Raw genomic sequence first — 20102 nt, 5'->3', positions numbered from 1 at the left:
AAAAGAAAAAAGATTTAAAAAAAGAGGTATGACATTTAATTTTTATAAAATGGTATTGCTTAAATTTTTAGTCATTTAAAAGGGTACATGTTATAGTTCAGATTAATTGAAGGTCAGTTTTGACATTTTAATAATATATGAAATAGTTCAACTCATTTCTAGTCATTGATTTAAGATCAAGGAAGTTTATTATCCTATTTAATGATATAAAAGGGGTATTATTTCTCAAACCCAATATGTCAAGAGTAAAGTGGCTTCACACTCTACATTATTTGAAGCAAATGGCCTCCAGAGTAGTGAAGAGCTACTGAGTGCCAGTGTCGGATATACAAAGGGCGAAGCTAGTGGGTTGATCATAGAGCAAAGACATAAAAACTGGGTGGTAGTAGTAGTACTTAGTGCTAGTAGATATCACGAAATTCTTCTGATGGACTCTGTCTCTGCCCACTCTGCTATTCACCTTTAAAGTTGTAAGAACTGATAATGTCAGAAAATATCTGACAACTCACTTTAATTACATTACATGTTCACGTTCACAGACAAAAGCATAGGAAAAAATGGCAGCTGCCACATTGCATGCCAGTAATGAGTAACCCCTGACCTAAGTTCTTTTGTTTTCTTCATTGGTTGAGTGCCGTGTTGTTGTTCCATTATAATCCTAGCTGTTTTTGTCTTTTTATTACTCATCTTTAAAATTAGCTACTACTACTACTCGTTTTCTCGTGTTCTATTAATTTAGATACACTAATAACTTCTTCAACTACTTCAAAGTTAAAAAATACATTTAAGACATTGCGATTACTATTACTCTCAACATTTTTCAACTGCTACTAATATAATGTGTAAGTCAATATGTCTTATATTACATATTCTATTAAACACCATAAATAAAAAAACAAAAAAAAAAAAAACGAGAGAGTAGTTATTGAATCAATACTCTTTCCGTGTGTGATCATCTCATTTAAAAGCTTAAATTGTTAGAGATAACACATTTTTATTATTTAATTATATTCTTAACATTTTCTTATCAATTTATGTGATATTCTTTCATTTTTAGTCAGTTCAAAAAGAATGTTATCTTTCAATATCTAATAATAATAATTTCAAACATTTCGTTTCGTCCTTAATGAAATGAGTTATAACCATATAAATTTTTATGACTTATTTTACCACAAATTTTTAAAATATTTCTTTTTATTTAAATTTCGTGCATAATCAAACACCTTCCTATAGATTGTGACGGGCTGAGATTTGATATATTATTTGCATTTTGGGGAGTTTCCTAAGTTCATACCTGATGATACCTCCTTCTGTTTTATATACACAATTTTCAATTCTTCTATACATACAAATTCTAATTCTCTTGTTAATCTAATTTTGAATTTTGAATTACTCCTATATAGTAAATTATTATTTATTATAATATATATAAAACTTAATGCATGTGGCATAAAATGGGGAGAGAGGACATTTCTTTATTGTTTTTTTCTCTCCTACTGTGCTCATCAATTTTTGCCTTGACGCCTCTGTGGCAAGTGTCAGCACTATCAGCTGTACTCTCAGAAACTGATCCCCTCTCCATTTTCTGGCTTGTAAGTCTTGGGTTGGTTTAGTTGCAGGTTTTGCTTTTCCCTTCCAAGAAATTACTACTCCCATGAAATAAAGTCAAGAAATGCAGCTTCATCTGTCATCTGCCACCCCTCTTTCTCTCTCTGGTCTTTCCCTTTCTCTCTTTCTCTCTCTCTTTCCTTTATATGTATGTGTTAAAGATTAAATTTTTCTTTGTGGGGTTTGTGTTACTGATGAAATTATGTTGATTTTGGTGAAGGAAAAGAAGAGTCACCACCCAGCATAGAACTGTCTTTAGGCTATGGAGATTCAGGCCATGTGATTAAGGAAGAAGAAAAAAGTGCTAATGACAAGTCTGTGTTTACATCAGCTCAGTTTTATCAACTCCAGGTCCAAGCTGTGATTTTTAAGTACATAGTTTCTGGTCTTCCAGTTCCTTTTCATCTCTTTTTCACCATTTGGAGTAGTGTTTCCAGTTCCTTGGGCTTTGCTGACGGTGGAATCTACAAACTGTATCCTACCTGTAAGGTTTCTCTTCTTTTGCTCTAATCTGTCCTTTTAATTTTGTGATTGGTTATTCCATCAAGAACTGAACAATTGCATACTTACTCCCTTAAGCATGTTTTTGTCCATCTTCTGTTATTTTTATCTACCAAATTGGTGCTATCTATTCAAGAGTGTGTTTTTTTGGTTAAACTGTTGAATAACTGTTGGATGATTCTCCTTTTGTTTTCAGTAGTCTAGTACAGGAACTGTGGTGTTTGTTTCTATATACTTGAACTTCACTTTTTTGAATAACAAGGTTGAAAACCCTATTGATAAGAAAGAATGTTGAGATCCCAAGAACATTAAACCGACTTTACGCTATTGGAAATGAATTTTTAGGTTTCTAAATCTTTTTAGTACATTGGATGAAGTTCATGCTGGAAAAGATTACGCGATATTCTAACCAGAGGCGGACCCAGGATTTTGAGTTCGGGGGTGCTGGACTCAGGAATTTTGAGTTCGGGGGTGCTCTATTAACTATTTATATCTGTTTCCTTTATATTTTCTATACAATTATACACTCCGTGATTAAGTTAATGGGTGCCGGAGCACCCAAACTTTACACATGGGTCCGCCCCTGATTCTAACACTGCAATGCTTTTGGATTCTGTTCCTTTTGAGTTTTGGCTCTTTTCCTTTTGTATTACAGTAGTTTTATTTTTTCCTTTGCCTTGATTTTCTGAAGTCTGCAATGCTTTATGATTCTCCTATGATATTGGCTCTACTGTTTAATTGACTATATGGTGAGATGCATCCTTGTGGTGGTCGTCATTGATGTAAGTTTTATTTTATGATAAACATTTGCCCTGTATTTAATTAAGATTGATCCTTGGTGAATCGTGTCCATTTGTTCCGCCATCTTTTCCTCCCAACAGAGTGTTAGGGGAAAGCGTTGTCTGTTACGTCATTCCTACTATGTGAGCTCTAAATTTTAAAAAGCTTATAGCTTACTCGTGATTTTAATTTCTAGAAGTCTGTATATCATACTTAGCTTGATTTGGGGAATGAATATCTGGTGCTGAATATTCTTTGATAGGTAAGGGCTAGAGTAAATGTTTCTCCGTGGTAGATTCATTACTCAATGAAGAGCTTGGTTTTGTGAATATTTAGGATATTTGAAGCCTGTCGTAATGTTTTCTAATATGGATGCTGGTTGCAGTGGGACGATTTGATTATACGAGCATGACAGATCCTGAACCAGGGAGGTGTAGAAGAACTGATGGGAAGAAATGGAGGTGCAAAAGGGATGTGATTCCAGGTCAGAAGTACTGTGAACAGCATATGCATAGGGGTCGACGTTCAAGAAAGCCTGTGGAAGCTTCCGAATATGTTATGAAATCAGATGATAAAAGTAACACTTCCAAGAGAATCAAACCGTATGCTAGTTCTGATGACCCTGGCAGCAAATGTGCTCCTACCACTAGTAAAATTTCCTGTTTGTCTTCTAGTACCAGAAATAACCAAAACAACAGCATCCAGGACTCATCTGCTATACCAAGATTCATCAGTTCCAGCAACGTTGGTGAGAAACAAGACAAACACATGACTTGCAATAGAAAGGACACAACAACTTGCCTAAGAATCCCATCTTTCTTCGCTGGTAACAATGCTGATAGCATGAAGATTGATTCCAATCGTATTAGTCCATGCAAAACCAACCAAAGCAAGAATTATGAAGATGCTAGGAATTATGGCGGTTTGGTTCCATTTAATGGAATATCTGCGAAGAGTGATCAGCAACATACTACAGGTAAATCATAAAATCCAATATTTTATCAATGAGCAATTTCTTTCCCTCTTCATTTTTTATCATCGGTTTAAGAACTGAAAAAATTGCATGCTTTTCCTGGAAGAAGGTCTTGCTGTTGATTATTTAGTAGATTTTGTTCTTCCAAGCAGTACCTAATTTTTTGGGTGCCTCATGGAACTATTAGAGGAATCCACCATAGCAGACTTCCCTTCCTCTTCCGTTAGGTAGGCAAATGGGTTAAATCAGGCAAACCAGGTGTTAAGTTGGCGCGGAAGAAGGATCATTGTAATTCTAGCTTCTTGGTCTTTTGTGCTACTTAGACGAGTTAAGTTCGCTATTCATGATATTTATGAAAGCAAGCATTAACATGTTCTGTTAGAACTTCAAGGTCCTTGAGGATCTTGTGAAGTGGGTGGAGGATGAGCTGGATTTCTTATAACTGTTATGGCCTGTAGGGGAGCGAAGGAGCGCGGTGGAGCTAAATCCTAGAAAGTTAGCATTAAAAGTAGAGCCATTAGTTCTCTGGTTGATAATGCCAAAGCCTAGTTGATCCTCACTCTCTCCACGGTATTCCTATCGGAGAAAAGATGGCTGGTAATGATAGTAGAGGCTCTGTATTTTTTTAACAAATAAGTTTGTTTCTTTCCAATTCTCAGCCAATCCGATATGTTTCAGAGTAACCTCACTTCTCACCTTTTCATTACTTTTTCTGTTGCATATATCTGAAAAAAAGATTCAGGTTATAGGTGAAGCGTGTCATATAGGACATGTGGGAGATGATGGCTGACTTATTACAACTATTTCTAGTTTTTGTTTATCCTTTTGCATTAAAGCTGTGACGGTGGAAGGAGAAGTTAGTTTCTTTTATGCTTAACTTTCCTTTTAGTAGCTCGGCAAACTTTGATGATTGTGGATAATATCGTTAGCCTTATCTTGGTGTTAATATTCTCAGAATGTTAAGAGTAAATTAAATGAGGTACATTAGCTTCTTAACATGCAGCACTAACTTGAGTTTTGATTGTAACTACAAATGTTCAGAAACTGAAGGGCAGAGGTGCAGAAGATCAGATGGTAAGAAATGGAGATGCAGCAGGAATGTTGTTCCTCGTCAAAAGTACTGTGAGATTCACATGCACAGGGGTGCCAAAAGAAAAAGGGTAGCAGCCTCTGACTTGGTTGTTGTCCCGCCTTCTAAGCCTTCCTCGTACAGATTTTGCCAACCCGAAAATGATGCTACTGGAAGAAACTTGAACACCAGTCTCTCCATCTACACACTCCCAGGTCCTCAAAACATTACAGATGATGATTCTAATAGTAACAGTACTAGTGATGCCACCACTATAACCGATGAAATACCAGCATTTGTGTCGCATTAGTTGAAAATCGCGGAGACTTTGTGATGTCTTTTTTGGCAAGATGTGTGAACTTGAGAAGTGATCAAAGTTGTTTTGTGTAGTAGTTACCGATGGTCATGTACAAGTCCCTAGTTTGTAGATGTTTAGATTGAAACTTCCGTTTTGTAATAGGTTATCGATGGTCATGTACAAGTCCCTAGATTGTAGATGTTTTAGGATTGAAAATTCCGTTTTGTAATAGGTTTGTTGGGATCAGATGGACATGAACTTTTCCTATCTCCGGCCGCGCGAATTGATGACTACTTTTAGAAGGTCTGAGCTCCGTATTCGAAAATTTTCTTTTTCAGGATGGTATCTTATTGTGATTTGTGTATGAATTTATCTATCACTCAATATGAAGACTGATAGTGCGGGGAATTAAGATGTGTTATTACCAGGACTTTTTGAAGTATCATGGAAACTATCAACAGAACAGCTAACAATGCCTTCTTTCCTCTTCTATAGATATGACATGAAGTTCTTTTGTACCATAAAAGGCAAAAATAAAAAAATAAAAAATGAACTTGTGTCTCTTGAAGTCCCAATAAAGCTTTACCTTAGACTTGTTGAATAAAAATCTAAATTGGTCAGATTCTCTATCTTATGTACAAAATGTTGGTACTTTATGGAGAATAGAATTTAGCTTGAGGCTTATCAATGATGCTGTTCTTAAAGATATTTAGCCACACCGAAAACAATATTATTAGGCCTACGAAGTATCTCAAGATTCAACAAGCTCTTCCAGTGATTAAGTGGGAGCAGAAACAATAGATTTCAAGAAAAAAAACCCAACTTTTTTATATAGGGGAAAAAAGAGTGTAGGTAAGAGAAGTTATAATCATTTGTGTTCAACAAAGTAGTGTACGTAGGTGTTTCTCCAACAGCTAGTAATTAACAACTAGTTTAACTGCATTAAGTAAATAGATTGTAAAAATAATGTTAGAAAAGATTTTTACAAACCAATGATGAACGTTCTTTTTGAGATAACACTAATTTTTGCAGCCGAAACCACATATGTTATGATATGACATTGTTGGAAACAAAAATAATCTCAAATAAAAAAGGGGAGAGGAATCAATCTGTGTAGGGGTTTCGTGGTGTAGTTGGTTATCACGTCAGTCTAACACACTGAAGGTCTCCGGTTCGAGTCCGGGCGAAGCCACTTTTTGGAATTATTTTTCGTTTGATTCAAGTTATATATACATGGACTAAACCTTATTAGGAATAATGTTAGTATGTTTTGACGGGAAAAAGCAGAATAATTTGGGAAATTATACTGAAGTAATGTAATATCTCATGGAATATCAGTTGCATTGTTAAATCAAAAAGCTGCTTATAGAAAGTCAATGAGCTAAATTATGTGACAGGAAAAACTTTAAAAAATATTGCTCTCCTTATTGATTTATTTATTTAGAATTCATGATTTCTTTTCTTTCACATATTTAAATACCGGTTTACATTTTAATGTAAGGCAGCCATATCTGTTTAAGTACTTTTTTTGGTGCGACCAATACATAATGAAAATTGTAGTGAGGGAGGAGTTAAAACAGCAAAATAGATTGGAGGAAGAAATTTTGACTACAACTAACAACATTGCATATCGTCAACTGAGATTAATTAGAATTCGACAGATGAAAAAGAACACAAATTAAACCCATGCATGCTTTGTTTAAAAAAAAAAAAAAAAAAAAAAAAGAAGAAAAGGGCATGACATGATCTTGATTTACACTGTGATGAAAAATACTGGTGCAATCTTATTTAATACTACTATATAGTATATACTACTCCTATTCCAATATATCCTAAAACCAACACCTCCTCCGCAGCCACCACCGCCTTAGTAATGATGATGGTGACCACCGTCAAAACCACCGCCTCCATAACCACCACCATGATGATGGTGGTGACCGCCACCGCCACCACCAGCACCACTGTGATGATGGTGGCCGCCTCCGTGATGATGGTGGTGACCGCCACCACCGGCATCAGGGTAAGAAGTAGAACTAGCCAGAGTAGTTCCTAAATAAAACGGACTAATTCCAGTATCATCATAGGCTTTGCGATTACGTGTGCTAGTGCCTTGTATAGTTGATGATGAATAAACATATTTTGTCTGGCCTTTCTCCATGTTGTCCTCGTTTTTTTTTTTGCTGGAAGGCGTTTTGCTAATACACAACCCCATTGAAATTGTAGAATGAAGAAACTGGAAGAATGTTGTGAATTGTGATCCAAAAGACGAGAATAAAGTAAGAAGATAACGGAACAAAGAGATGATGATATATTGATTTTCTTTTTTGGTTTTCCACCCGGTCTGGTACACGCTTTGGCATTGATGTTCAAGGGTATTGTTTACTCTAACTTTGTTTCTTTGTGTAGATATTTTCATCTGGCCTTTATCTATGTTGTCCTTGTTTTTCCTGCTGGAAGACTTTTTGCTAATGCACGACCCCATAGAAATTGTACAATGAAGAAATTGGACGAATCTTGTGATCTAAAAGATGAGAAGATGGAACAAAGACATGGTGAAATATTGATGTTCAAGGGGTATCTTTTACTATATAAGGTTTCTCTGTGTAGGTATAACTAAAAATCTTATAGAATGACAAAGCTTTATATAGAAGTGCCAAATAGAGATAAGAAAACCCAAATCTAGTTATGTTAGGATTCTATATGCATGATCCGTTCATTATTATTATATCAGTTTGTGTTATTTTGGGTTTAGGATTCTATATGCATGATCGTTCGTTATTACCATATCAGTTTGTGTTGTGTTGGGTTTAATTTGAAACTCGTACTAAATATTATATGCTAATACTAAATCCCTCACAAACACTAAAAACTTGACATATGAAAACTTTTAGCAGTATGTACCATAAAACTTACCCTTAGATTTTTCAAATATCTTGGTCACAACTCACGTGCTTTATGGTCAATATACAAACTATATCTCCTATGATCGAACATTGTTGGAACAAGAAACAAAGGAACATGAATGAACGGAAAAATGAAAACAGATCATTTACATGGTGGTATAGGAACACCAGATCTGAGCATTAATGGAACACTTTAGATAAAATCCGAAACCAAAACTTTATCTTTGGATGTTTGTTTTTGTTTACCCCTTTTTTTTTTTACCATATACAATTTTCAAGGGAAGCAAAGGTGTCGTGGGGTAGTTGGTTATCACGTCAGTCTAACACACTGAAGGTTTCCGGTTCGAAAGCTTGTCAATATATACTCAATAGAAGCTCGAGTTCCTCAAGAATTTGGTCTTCTTTGTAAGGAATTGCCATCTTCTGGTATGAGTCATATCAACAGGAATCAATCATTTTAATTTGTGTTTCAAGAAAATTGACATATTGAATCTACCATCAGGTCCACAAGTTATAATTTTTTCAAAAATTGGATCAATCAGTTTTTTATGTTTCAAAGTTGATCTCGGAAGTTGCTATTAAGTGCATAGTTTACCATTTCTTACTTACCTATTTCAATTTGTTTGGTGTAATTTAATTAGGCATGAATTTGTTTTCTTCAAAAAAGGAAGACTTTTGAACTTTGTAGTCTTAAACATGCCATAACATTTGTGTGACCCTAAGGTTTAAAAATTTGTGATCTTAAACATGCTATAGCATTTGTATAGCTACAAAAACTTTTCATTAAAGAAACATACAAATATGTCATTCTTTTTCTAATGGACTAATAAGAAAATAGTATCAAATAAGGTGGAACGCAGGGACTCTTTACAAACCTTTATCACATGGTCAAACTAGAGGAAAGAAAAATGAAGTATTAATGAGTAACGAACAAGCAAAAAAAAAAAAAAAAAAAAAAGGTAATATGGTTTTCCGATTTAATTTGTAACCGTTAAGATTAAATTATTTGATTTGATGTAAAATGATTGGAGGAGTAAGTATTTCCAACAAAGAATTTGATCCTCATCCCTTCCTCAAAACAACGTTGGAATCTCCATTGGTTCAACGTGAATTGGCAGAGTATAAAACCAATTGCTGTCACCATCCCCTCTCAGAGTCAACGCCTCAATTAGTGGGTCAACGTCTATTTGTTAGTATTTATTAGGCATAAAAGACTAAAGAAATATTTGTTATTCAAGTTCGACTAATTCTAAGTTTCCTCTAGCCTAAAGTTGCAGCAAAACAAAATTCTACATTCCAAACCAACTGCAAAACAAAAAATATACATAGTATTTGCTTTCATTGGAAGCTAAAGAGAAGGAAAAATGGCATATCCTTATGACAATGATCCTTTGAAATGCATAGAGAAGGTATGCGAGCATTGGCCAAACTGTAAATATGACACACGACCTTTCTACATGGAGCTCAGATTTTTCAGGACATTTTTCATAGCAGCTTCTAAATGGTGCAAAGACGATAATGGCGAACTCAGTCATCTCCTCGATTACCTTCAAGATTTGATCAGAAATGCAAGAACTGAGTTTCACTATATTGTTTGTTATGGTCATAATATTTGGGATGTTCTTGCATTTGATAAGCTTGACAAGATCAGCCTGCTAAAGCCACAGATCCATCAAGTCCTTCAGAATTTCGTCTCATCGCCGTTCAATTCTTGTTTGAACAGTGAACTTGTGGAGGGGCACCTTAAGCTTCTCATTAAGAATTTTGGTGATGTACTACAATTTCAGAAGGCTTTGAGTTCTTCCCAAAAGGAAGAAATTAAATTTGTTCAAGAAAAGCTCGAGTTTCTCAAGAATTTCCTATTCTTCGTAAGTAAGTGGATAGTTGAGCATGAGAAATTGCAAGCTGTGGTGGATCATATAGGAGTTGTGGCTGCTATAGCAACAACTTATGTGTCTTTCCCTTGTTTGGGCAACACATCTGATAAAGACATGACTAGTGGTGTGTTATTTGATCTGATAATTCAGACCATCAAGCCCAATAAGCCAGAGGTCACAAAGGCCTATGTTCTACCTTTGAAAGGTTTGGTACCACCAGGATCATAGAGTCATCTAATGCATGAGCTTATTGGTTCGTTTGTTGATTTTCTCCTTCAGGATCTCAACGAGGTGCTTGAATCTCAGGCAAGAACTTTTGTGAAGGATCACTTTGAAACACTTCACAAAGAGCTCAGATTCATCCTGACTTTCCTTATTTCTCCACCAGAGCAGCCAACAATGGTGGGAAAATTAGATGATGTCTCAGCAGTCATCGAAGCTACAGTAATAGATGCAGACTCTATCGTCCATCGCTTTCAGAAAAGAGAAATGAATGAAAACTCTGCCAAAGAATTGGAACTTGCAGTCATTGGTTTGTTAAAAAAGGTAGAATCCATAAAGCCAAAGTCTGGAGAGATTTATCTCAACCTGCCAACAAAATCAATATTCCCAGAGATTGGTGTGTTGGGGTTCATAAATACTTTGTTTGAGAATGTGCAACAGCTTTTGGACTCAAAAATTGATTCAATTGCTCTTGTGAAACATCAATTGGAGACCGTGTTGCAGGAGCTTGAATTTTTCAAATCATTTCTCAAGGATGCTGCGTATCTAGATGAGGATGATGAGTTGAACGTCCTTAGCACACACATTATACATTTGTTCTACAGGATCGAGTACATTATCGACTCTTTTCTTGTAAGGCCTTCCTGTTTATGGCATCGTCTGTTAGACGATGTCATACTGGAGACTATGTTTGTTAAGACACAAATCTTTGATAAGAAGATGAGTGCTTTGAGAGACCATGAGTCTCCAAGTGTTTTTGCTTCAGAAGAGAACTCTTCATTATTTGATGAAGAGTTAGTTGGTTTCGAGGATGAGGCACAAACCATAGTTGCAAAGCTAATTAAGGGACCAGCGGAGCTCGACATCATTTCAATTGTTGGTATGCCTGCTCTTGGAAAAACAACGTTTGCCAAGAAAGTGTTCAATGATGAAAGTGTTTCTCAGCACTTCCAGGTAGGAGCTGGTGCTGTGTATCTCAATTATATCAAAAGAAAGAGCTGCTAATAGAATTATTATATCAATTTGTTGAGGACATTTACTTGATCAGGAGAATGGATGAGGAGCAACAACGAAAAAAAGATTACAGAGGAGGAGGTACCTCATTGTTACAGACGACATGTGGAAGACTGATGTGTGGGATGATTTTAAGATGTGTTTTCCAGATAACAACAATGGAAGCAGAATTATCATGACAACCCGCTTTAACGAAGTTGCTCTGTATGCTAAACAATGCAGTGAACCTCATTATCTTTGTTTTCTTAACGAACAAGAAAGTTGGAATTTACTGCAAAAGAAGTTGTTTCATGAGGAGGGCTGCCCTACTAAACTACTGCAAGTTGGAAAAGAAATTTCAGATAAATGTCAAGGACTGCCTCTCTTTATCATTTTGGTAGCAGGAATTCTTGGCAATATGGAGGTTAAACCAAACTGTAGGATAGAGGATAAAGCAAACAGCTGGAAACGTGTGACGGACAGTTTAAGTTCTAAGTTGGTTAGTGATAGAGAGCACAACTGGATGGACTTAATAGAACTGAGTTACAAGCATTGGCCTCATCACTTGAAATCTTGCTTCTTGTATTTTGGAACATTTTTGGAGGATCAAGAGATTCCAGTCTCAAAATTGATTATGTTGTGGATTTCTGAGGGGTTTGTACAAAAAGCTGAGTCAAAGAAACAAGAGGATATTGCAGAAGAATACTTGATGAATCTGATAAGTAGGAATCTAGTAATGGTTGCCAAAAGAAGATCCATAGGTGGGGAGAAATCATGTCGTGTTCATGATTTGTTACACAAGTTTTGCTTGGAAAAGGCAGAGGAAGAAAGCCTGTTGCACGTGACAACAAGTTTGAAGAACAAGTTCCTCCCTTTTCCTATAGTTATAATTACGGTTTTGATACCCATGATTTTGGTCCTCCAAAGACTCCAATAATACATGAGCAACGCAGGCTGCGAATTATTTGTGACCGGAGACAATTTGTCCAATCAAGGTCTAGCGGGCCAACTGTTCGCTCTGTGGGGTCCAGTCCCCTATTTTAAGGAAGAAAGTTTTTTCTTCCTTTTGACAAAATATACAATTGGCAGCTATTGTTGAAATGAGAAAATCGGCTACTGAATGTGTTCATAGTGAACATCTTGACTTTCTACATTCAAGTGATGTCACTGATGACATCAATAGCTCAATTTCATCCCTATAAATAGGAAAGCTTTCTATCATTTGTTAGATCACCAAGATCATTTGCTATACACACCAAAATCTCAGACAATACATCTGAGTGAGAGCAAAGTGAGGTATTCCATAGACTGTAAAAAAATAGTCTGTGAAGAAAAATAGAGTGTGAGTGATATTGTAGTGAGGTCGGAAGAATCAAAAGAGTGTTTTTCTTTTTGAGTGTGTAGTGGTCTTTGGAGTATTTATACTCGTGACTACACAGTGTAAAATTCCTTACTATAGTGATATCAGCTGCTCCTCTTGACCGTGGTTTTTCCCTTATTCAGAAGGGTTTCCACGTAAAATCTTGGTGTCATTATTGCTGCATTTTATTCTTGCTGATTTAACCATAACTTAGTGTTCCGCGTTTATCACTAATACCGTGAATATTATTTTGCGGGTCTATTTTATTCCCAACAAGTGGTATCAAAGCCAAGGTTCTGTCTGAGTATGCTCTGTGGTTGCAGCACAGTCTGAACTTCCACATCAGAAAAGAATTACTTTGGTCTTCGAATAAAATAATATTTGTATTTGTGATAAACGATGGAAGCCAACACTAGTAGAATGGTTACTTTGAGTGGCGTAAATTATGCCATTTGGAAGGGCAAAATGGAAGATTTGCAGTATGTCAAGAATTTTCATCAACCTGTCTTTGGAAATAAAAAGCCTGATAATAAATCAGATGAAGAGTGGAATTTGTTGCATCGGCAGGTTTGCGGCTTTATTAGACAATGGGTTGACGATAATGTGTTGAACCATATTTCTGGAGAGACACATGCTCGGACCCTATGGGAGCATCTTGAAAGTTTGTATGCTCGAAAAACTGGTAATAACAAGATGTTTCTGATAAAGCAAATGTTGGGTTTAAAATACCACGATGGTTCCGCAATGACAGATCATCTGAATATTTTTCAGGGGATCATGAACCAGTTATCTGCTATGGGTATTAATTTTGATGAAGAAATTCAAGGCTTATTTCTACTTGGTTCCCTACCAGATTCTTGGGAAATTATTAGAACTTCATTATCAAATTCTGCTCCGGATAGTGTGATCTCTATGGATCTTGCCAAGAGCAGTCTTTTAAATGAAGAGATGAGAAGAAAATCTCAAGGTTCCTCCTCATCAGATGTCTTGGTGACTGACACTAGGGGGAGAGGCAAGAATCGTGGTTCTCAAAATAGAGAACATCATAGAAGCAAATCCAGAAGCAGACTTAAAGATATTGACTGCTATCATTGCGGGAAAAAAGGGCACACAAAGAAGTTCTGCCGGATTTTGAAAAAAGAGAATAGAGAAAAGGAGGAAAAGAAAGAAGATGGCAATCGTGTTGCCGCTGTCACTACAGAAGATCTTGTTACTGTCCTTGATGCGGATCTGATAAATATTGCTTGTGATGAGTCAAGCTGGGTTGTGGACAGTGGTGCCGCATCTCATGTGACATCAAGGAAGGAATTTTTCTCATCCTATACTCCGGGTGACTTTGGAACTTTGAGTATGGGTAATGAGACTGTATCCAGGGTGGCTGGTGTTGGAACGATTTGTTTGAAAACTAGTATTGGAACTAAACTAGTTTTAAACAATGTAAAGTATGCACCTGATGTTCGTTTGCACTTGATCTCTGTTGGTGTTTTGGATGATGAGGGATATGTCAGTACCAATGGTGCTGGAAAGTGGAAGCTTACTAAAGGTTCCATGATTGTGGCTCATGGCGAAAAGCGTCGTGGTCTATACTGGACTACGGCCTCTACCTGTGTTGATATGGTGAATGCAGTTGAGAGCAATAGCTCTTCAACGTTATGGCATAAGAGGCTTAGCCACATTAGCGAGAAAGGACTAAATGTTCTGGCCAAAAAGAAATTATTGTCAAATTTCGAAAGTGCTAAATTAGAAAAGTGTGAGCACTGCTTGGCTGGAAAACAAAATAGAGTTTCTTTCAAGTCTCATCCTCCTTCAAGAAAGACAAAGTTGCTTGAGTTGGTGCATTCAGATTTATGTGGTCCAATGAAGACAAGGACTTTGGGTGGTGCACTTTATTTTGCTACCTTTATTGATGATTGCTCAAGGAAACTTTGGGTCTACGTCTTAAAGACTAAAGACCAAGTGTTGGGTGTCTTTAAGCAGTTTCAGGCCTCAGTTGAAAGAGAAACTGGAAAGAAGCTGAAGTATATTCGTACTGATAACGGTGGTGAATATTGTGGACCGTTTGACGAATACTGCAAGCAACAGGGTATCAGACACCAGAAGACTCCTCCTAAGACTCCTCAGCTTAATGGTTTAGCAGAGAGGATGAACAGGACCTTGATGGAAAGAGTCAGATGTTTGCTTTCTGAAGCAAAGCTGCCGAATTCCTTTTGGGGTGAGGCTTTATTGACCGCTGCACATGTTATTAATCTATCCCCTGCGGTTGCTTTGCAAAGTGATGTTCCAAACAGAGTTTGGTATGGAAAGGATGTTTCCTATGACCACTTAAAAGTGTTTGGTTGTAAAGCTTTTGTACATGTGCCTAAAGTTGAAAGGTCGAAATTAACTGCCAAGACAAGGCAGTGCATCTTCATTGGTTATGGCCTTGATGAGTTTGGTTACAGGCTATATGATCCAATTGAGAAGAAGGTTGTGAGAAGCCGTGATGTTATCTTCATGGAAGATCAAACCATTGAAGATATTAACAAAGCGGAGAAGATAAAATCTTCAAGTTCTGAAGGTTTAGTTAATCTTGATCAAGTTCCTCATACAAATGCTGATGAAGTTGGTGGGCTCGACGACGATGGTGATGCCCAGAATCATGTTCCAGATCAGCATGTTGATGATGATAACGATGCTGCTATTGATGAAGTAGATGCTCCTACTCATGAAGTCGTGGATGAGTCAGATATTCCACTTAGAAGGTCTACTAGACAGCATGTTCCTTCTTCCCGTTATTCACCTAATGAGTATGTATTACTCACTGATGGGGGAGAACCTGAATGTTATGAGGAGGCCATGGAAGATGAGCACAAGGATCAATGGATTGAAGCCATGCAAGATGAGATGAAATCTCTGCGTGAGAACCATACTTATGAGTTGGTGAACTTGCCTAAGGGCATGAGAGCTTTGAAGAACAAGTGGGTGTTCAAAGTTAAAGCCGAAGAACACAGCTTGAAGCCCAGATACAAAGCTAGATTGGTTGTTAAGGGATTTGGTCAAAGGAAAGGTATTGACTTTGACGAAATATTTTCTCCTGTCGTGAAAATGTCCTCCATTCGGACAGTTCTTGGTTTGACTGCTAGTCTTGATTTGGAGATTGAGCAGATGGATGTGAAGACTGCTTTTCTTCATGGTGACTTAGAAGAGGAGATTTATATGGAACAACCTGAAGGCTTCAAGGCAAAAGGTAAAGAAAATCTTGTATGCAAACTCAAGAAGAGTCTCTATGGATTGAAGCAAGCTCCCAGACAGTGGTACAAGAAATTTGAGTCTGTTATGGGGGAGCAAGGCTACAAGAAGACTTCTTCGGATCACTGTGTGTTTGTACAAAGATTTTCTGATGGTGACTTTATCATCCTTCTGCTATATGTGGATGATATGTTGATTGTAGGCAAAAATGCTTCCAGGATTGACGAGTTGAAGAAACAGTTGAGTAAGTCTTTTGCAATGAAAGACTTGGGTCATGCTAAGCAGATTTTGGGCATGAGAATTACTCGTTCGAGAGATGAAAAGAAGCTTTATTTGTCGCAGAAAAAGTACATAGAACGTGTACTAGAGCGCTTCAATATGAAGAGTGCTAAGTGGGTTAGCACACCTCTTCCTGGTCATCTGAAATTGAGCAAAAAGATGTGTCCTACAACAACAGAGGAAAAACAGAGAATGGCCAAGATTCCTTATTCCTCTGCCGTCGGAAGTTTAATGTATGCAATGGTATGCACTCGACCAGATATTGCTCATGCAGTCGGTGTTGTTAGCAGATTTCTCAAAAATCCAGGGAAAGAGCATTGGGAAGCTGTGAAGTGGATACTCAGGTATCTAAGAGGAAGATCAGATGAATGCTTGTGTTTTGGAGGATCAAATCCAATTTTGAAGGGCTATACAGATTCTGATATGGCAGGTGACCTTGATAACAGAAAATCCACTACTGGATATTTGTTTACTTTTTCAGGGGGAGCTATATCATGGCAGTCAAAGTTGCAGAAGTGTGTTGCACTATCTACAACGGAAGCGGAGTATATTGCGGCTACTGAAGCTGGCAAAGAGATGATATGGCTCAAGAGATTCCTTCAAGAACTTGGATTGCAGCAAATGGAGTATGTTGTCTATTGTGACAATCAGAGTGCAATAGACTTGAGCAAGAACTCCATGTACCATGCGAGAACAAAACACATCGATGTCAGATATCATTGGATTCGTGAGCAATTGGAAAACGAATTGTTCCAAGTCAAGAAGATTCACACGAGTGAAAATCCTGCAGATATGCTGACCAAGGTGGTATCGAGAGACAAGTTCGAACTGTGCAAAGAACTTGTCGGCATGCACTCAAACTAAAAGCCAGTGTACCCTCCTTCAAGTGAATGGGACTGGAGGGGGAGATTTGTGGGGAGATTTGTGGGAATGAGCCAGTGTACAGCTTTTGGACTCAAAAATTGATTCAATTGCTCTTGTGAAACATCAATTGGAGACCGTGTTGCAGGAGCTTGAATTTTTCAAATCATTTCTCAAGGATGCTGCGTATCTAGATGAGGATGATGAGTTGAACGTCCTTAGCACACACATTATACATTTGTTCTACAGGATCGAGTACATTATCGACTCTTTTCTTGTAAGGCCTTCCTGTTTATGGCATCGTCTGTTAGACGATGTCATACTGGAGACTATGTTTGTTAAGACACAAATCTTTGATAAGAAGATGAGTGCTTTGAGAGACCATGAGTCTCCAAGTGTTTTTGCTTCAGAAGAGAACTCTTCATTATTTGATGAAGAGTTAGTTGGTTTCGAGGATGAGGCACAAACCATAGTTGCAAAGCTAATTAAGGGACCAGCGGAGCTCGACATCATTTCAATTGTTGGTATGCCTGCTCTTGGAAAAACAACGTTTGCCAAGAAAGTGTTCAATGATGAAAGTGTTTCTCAGCACTTCCAGGTAGGAGCTGGTGCTGTGTATCTCAATTATATCAAAAGAAAGAGCTGCTAATAGAATTATTATATCAATTTGTTGAGGACATTTACTTGATCAGGAGAATGGATGAGGAGCAACAACGAAAAAAAGATTACAGAGGAGGAGGTACCTCATTGTTACAGACGACATGTGGAAGACTGATGTGTGGGATGATTTTAAGATGTGTTTTCCAGATAACAACAATGGAAGCAGAATTATCATGACAACCCGCTTTAACGAAGTTGCTCTGTATGCTAAACAATGCAGTGAACCTCATTATCTTTGTTTTCTTAACGAACAAGAAAGTTGGAATTTACTGCAAAAGAAGTTGTTTCATGAGGAGGGCTGCCCTACTAAACTACTGCAAGTTGGAAAAGAAATTTCAGATAAATGTCAAGGACTGCCTCTCTTTATCATTTTGGTAGCAGGAATTCTTGGCAATATGGAGGTTAAACCAAACTGTAGGATAGAGGATAAAGCAAACAGCTGGAAACGTGTGACGGACAGTTTAAGTTCTAAGTTGGTTAGTGATAGAGAGCACAACTGGATGGACTTAATAGAACTGAGTTACAAGCATTGGCCTCATCACTTGAAATCTTGCTTCTTGTATTTTGGAACATTTTTGGAGGATCAAGAGATTCCAGTCTCAAAATTGATTATGTTGTGGATTTCTGAGGGGTTTGTACAAAAAGCTGAGTCAAAGAAACAAGAGGATATTGCAGAAGAATACTTGATGAATCTGATAAGTAGGAATCTAGTAATGGTTGCCAAAAGAAGATCCATAGGTGGGGAGAAATCATGTCGTGTTCATGATTTGTTACACAAGTTTTGCTTGGAAAAGGCAGAGGAAGAAAGCCTGTTGCACGTGACAACAAGTTTGAAGAACAAGTTCCTCCCTTTTCCTATAGTTATAATTACGGTTTTGATACCCATGATTTTGGTCCTCCAAAGACTCCAATAATACATGAGCAACGCAGGCTGCGAATTATTTGTGACCGGAGACAATTTGTCCAATCAAGGTCTAGCGGGCCAACTGTTCGCTCTGTGGGGTCCAGTCCCCTATTTTAAGGAAGAAAGTTTTTTCTTCCTTTTGACAAAATATACAATTGGCAGCTATTGTTGAAATGAGAAAATCGGCTACTGAATGTGTTCATAGTGAACATCTTGACTTTCTACATTCAAGTGATGTCACTGATGACATCAATAGCTCAATTTCATCCCTATAAATAGGAAAGCTTTCTATCATTTGTTAGATCACCAAGATCATTTGCTATACACACCAAAATCTCAGACAATACATCTGAGTGAGAGCAAAGTGAGGTATTCCATAGACTGTAAAAAAATAGTCTGTGAAGAAAAATAGAGTGTGAGTGATATTGTAGTGAGGTCGGAAGAATCAAAAGAGTGTTTTTCTTTTTGAGTGTGTAGTGGTCTTTGGAGTATTTATACTCGTGACTACACAGTGTAAAATTCCTTACTATAGTGATATCAGCTGCTCCTCTTGACCGTGGTTTTTCCCTTATTCAGAAGGGTTTCCACGTAAAATCTTGGTGTCATTATTGCTGCATTTTATTCTTGCTGATTTAACCATAACTTAGTGTTCCGCGTTTATCACTAATACCGTGAATATTATTTTGCGGGTCTATTTTATTCCCAACACGCTCCCTGTTGTTTCATGCTACAAGGCGTGCCTTTCCAGATGAGACTAGCGCTTTCAACATATCATTTGTTTGTCACAACATTAAGCTTCTGAGAGTGTTGGATTTAGAGTGCATTAACATGGGTAACCGGTTTGCTGAGGAAATATTGTCGCTTGTCCATTTAAGGTTCTTGGCAGTTAGAGGTGGAATGCAATCAATCCCATCGTCAATTGTCAAGCTTTGGAACCTTGAAACATTATCAGTAAAAGGAGACAAAGGTGAGGTTTCATTGCCACATGCTATTTTTCAAATGAAAAGGTTGAGGCATGTGCACTTTAATAACTGCGCCTTTTTTGAAATTACACCCTATCGATTAGATAATCTGATAACCTTTTCCACACCCATCTCTCTCATTTTCTGGGGACAAAATGAAAAGCTTTCCTGGTCTTCGTAAGCTGAGATGCATATTTTTAGAAACATGGGGTTATTGTATGAAGCTGAGGAAGAGCTGCAACCAGTTGCCGGTTCTAGACTTCCTTAATCAGCTTGAATCTCTCAAAGTGTTATACCATGGCACAATTCTGAGTCCTTGTAAGTTTAGCTTCCCTTCAAATCTTAAGAAACTGACACTATCCAAATTTCGCCTCCCATGGAGTGAAATTTGTGCATTGGAAAATCTTGAGGTTCTTAAGTTAGCATTCAAAGCTTTTGAGGGGGATCAATGGGATGTGAATGATGGGTAGTTCAAGAGACTCAAGTTCTTGAAACTAGACTTTCTGAACATTGCACGATGGAATGCCTCAGATGACGCCTTCCCAAGCCTTGAGTGTCTGTTGTAGCAAAAATGTGAGCGGCTTGAGGAAATCCCCTCTTGTTTTGGTTACAACACTTATTTAC

The 20102-nt window shown here is 37.4% G+C and overlaps 3 protein-coding genes and 1 non-coding gene across 4 annotated transcripts; all 4 read left to right on the top strand.

Moving 5' to 3' along the window:
• The first annotated feature begins 1447 nt into the window (after positions 1-1447).
• On the top strand, positions 1448-5659 carry LOC132645685 (growth-regulating factor 9-like). The gene is made up of 4 exons (XM_060362818.1): positions 1448-1715; positions 1829-2092; positions 3275-3865; positions 4904-5659. Exons 1-4 carry the CDS (start codon positions 1673-1675, stop codon positions 5239-5241), a joined length of 1236 nt encoding a protein of 411 aa, XP_060218801.1. The 5' UTR covers positions 1448-1672; the 3' UTR covers positions 5242-5659.
• A 688-nt stretch (positions 5660-6347) lies between these two features.
• On the top strand, positions 6348-6421 carry TRNAV-AAC (transfer RNA valine (anticodon AAC)). Its single transcript has one exon. It is a non-coding gene; the product is annotated as a tRNA-Val (tRNA).
• Positions 6422-11348: 4927 nt separating this feature from the next.
• On the top strand, positions 11349-12161 carry LOC132644444 (late blight resistance protein R1-A-like). The gene has a single exon (XM_060361037.1). The coding sequence runs from the start codon at positions 11349-11351 to the stop codon at positions 12159-12161; it is 813 nt and encodes a 270-aa protein (XP_060217020.1).
• Positions 12162-17713: 5552 nt separating this feature from the next.
• On the top strand, positions 17714-18526 carry LOC132644442 (late blight resistance protein R1-A-like). Its single transcript, XM_060361036.1, has one exon. The coding sequence runs from the start codon at positions 17714-17716 to the stop codon at positions 18524-18526; it is 813 nt and encodes a 270-aa protein (XP_060217019.1).
• The last annotated feature ends 1576 nt before the right edge of the window (positions 18527-20102 follow it).

This window comes from Lycium barbarum, chromosome 6 (genome assembly GCF_019175385.1).
Source record: "Lycium barbarum isolate Lr01 chromosome 6, ASM1917538v2, whole genome shotgun sequence".
NCBI lineage: Eukaryota > Viridiplantae > Streptophyta > Magnoliopsida > Solanales > Solanaceae > Lycium > Lycium barbarum.
The sequence above is the reverse complement of the archived record's forward strand: the minus strand, read 5'-3'. Positions and strand labels throughout refer to the sequence as shown.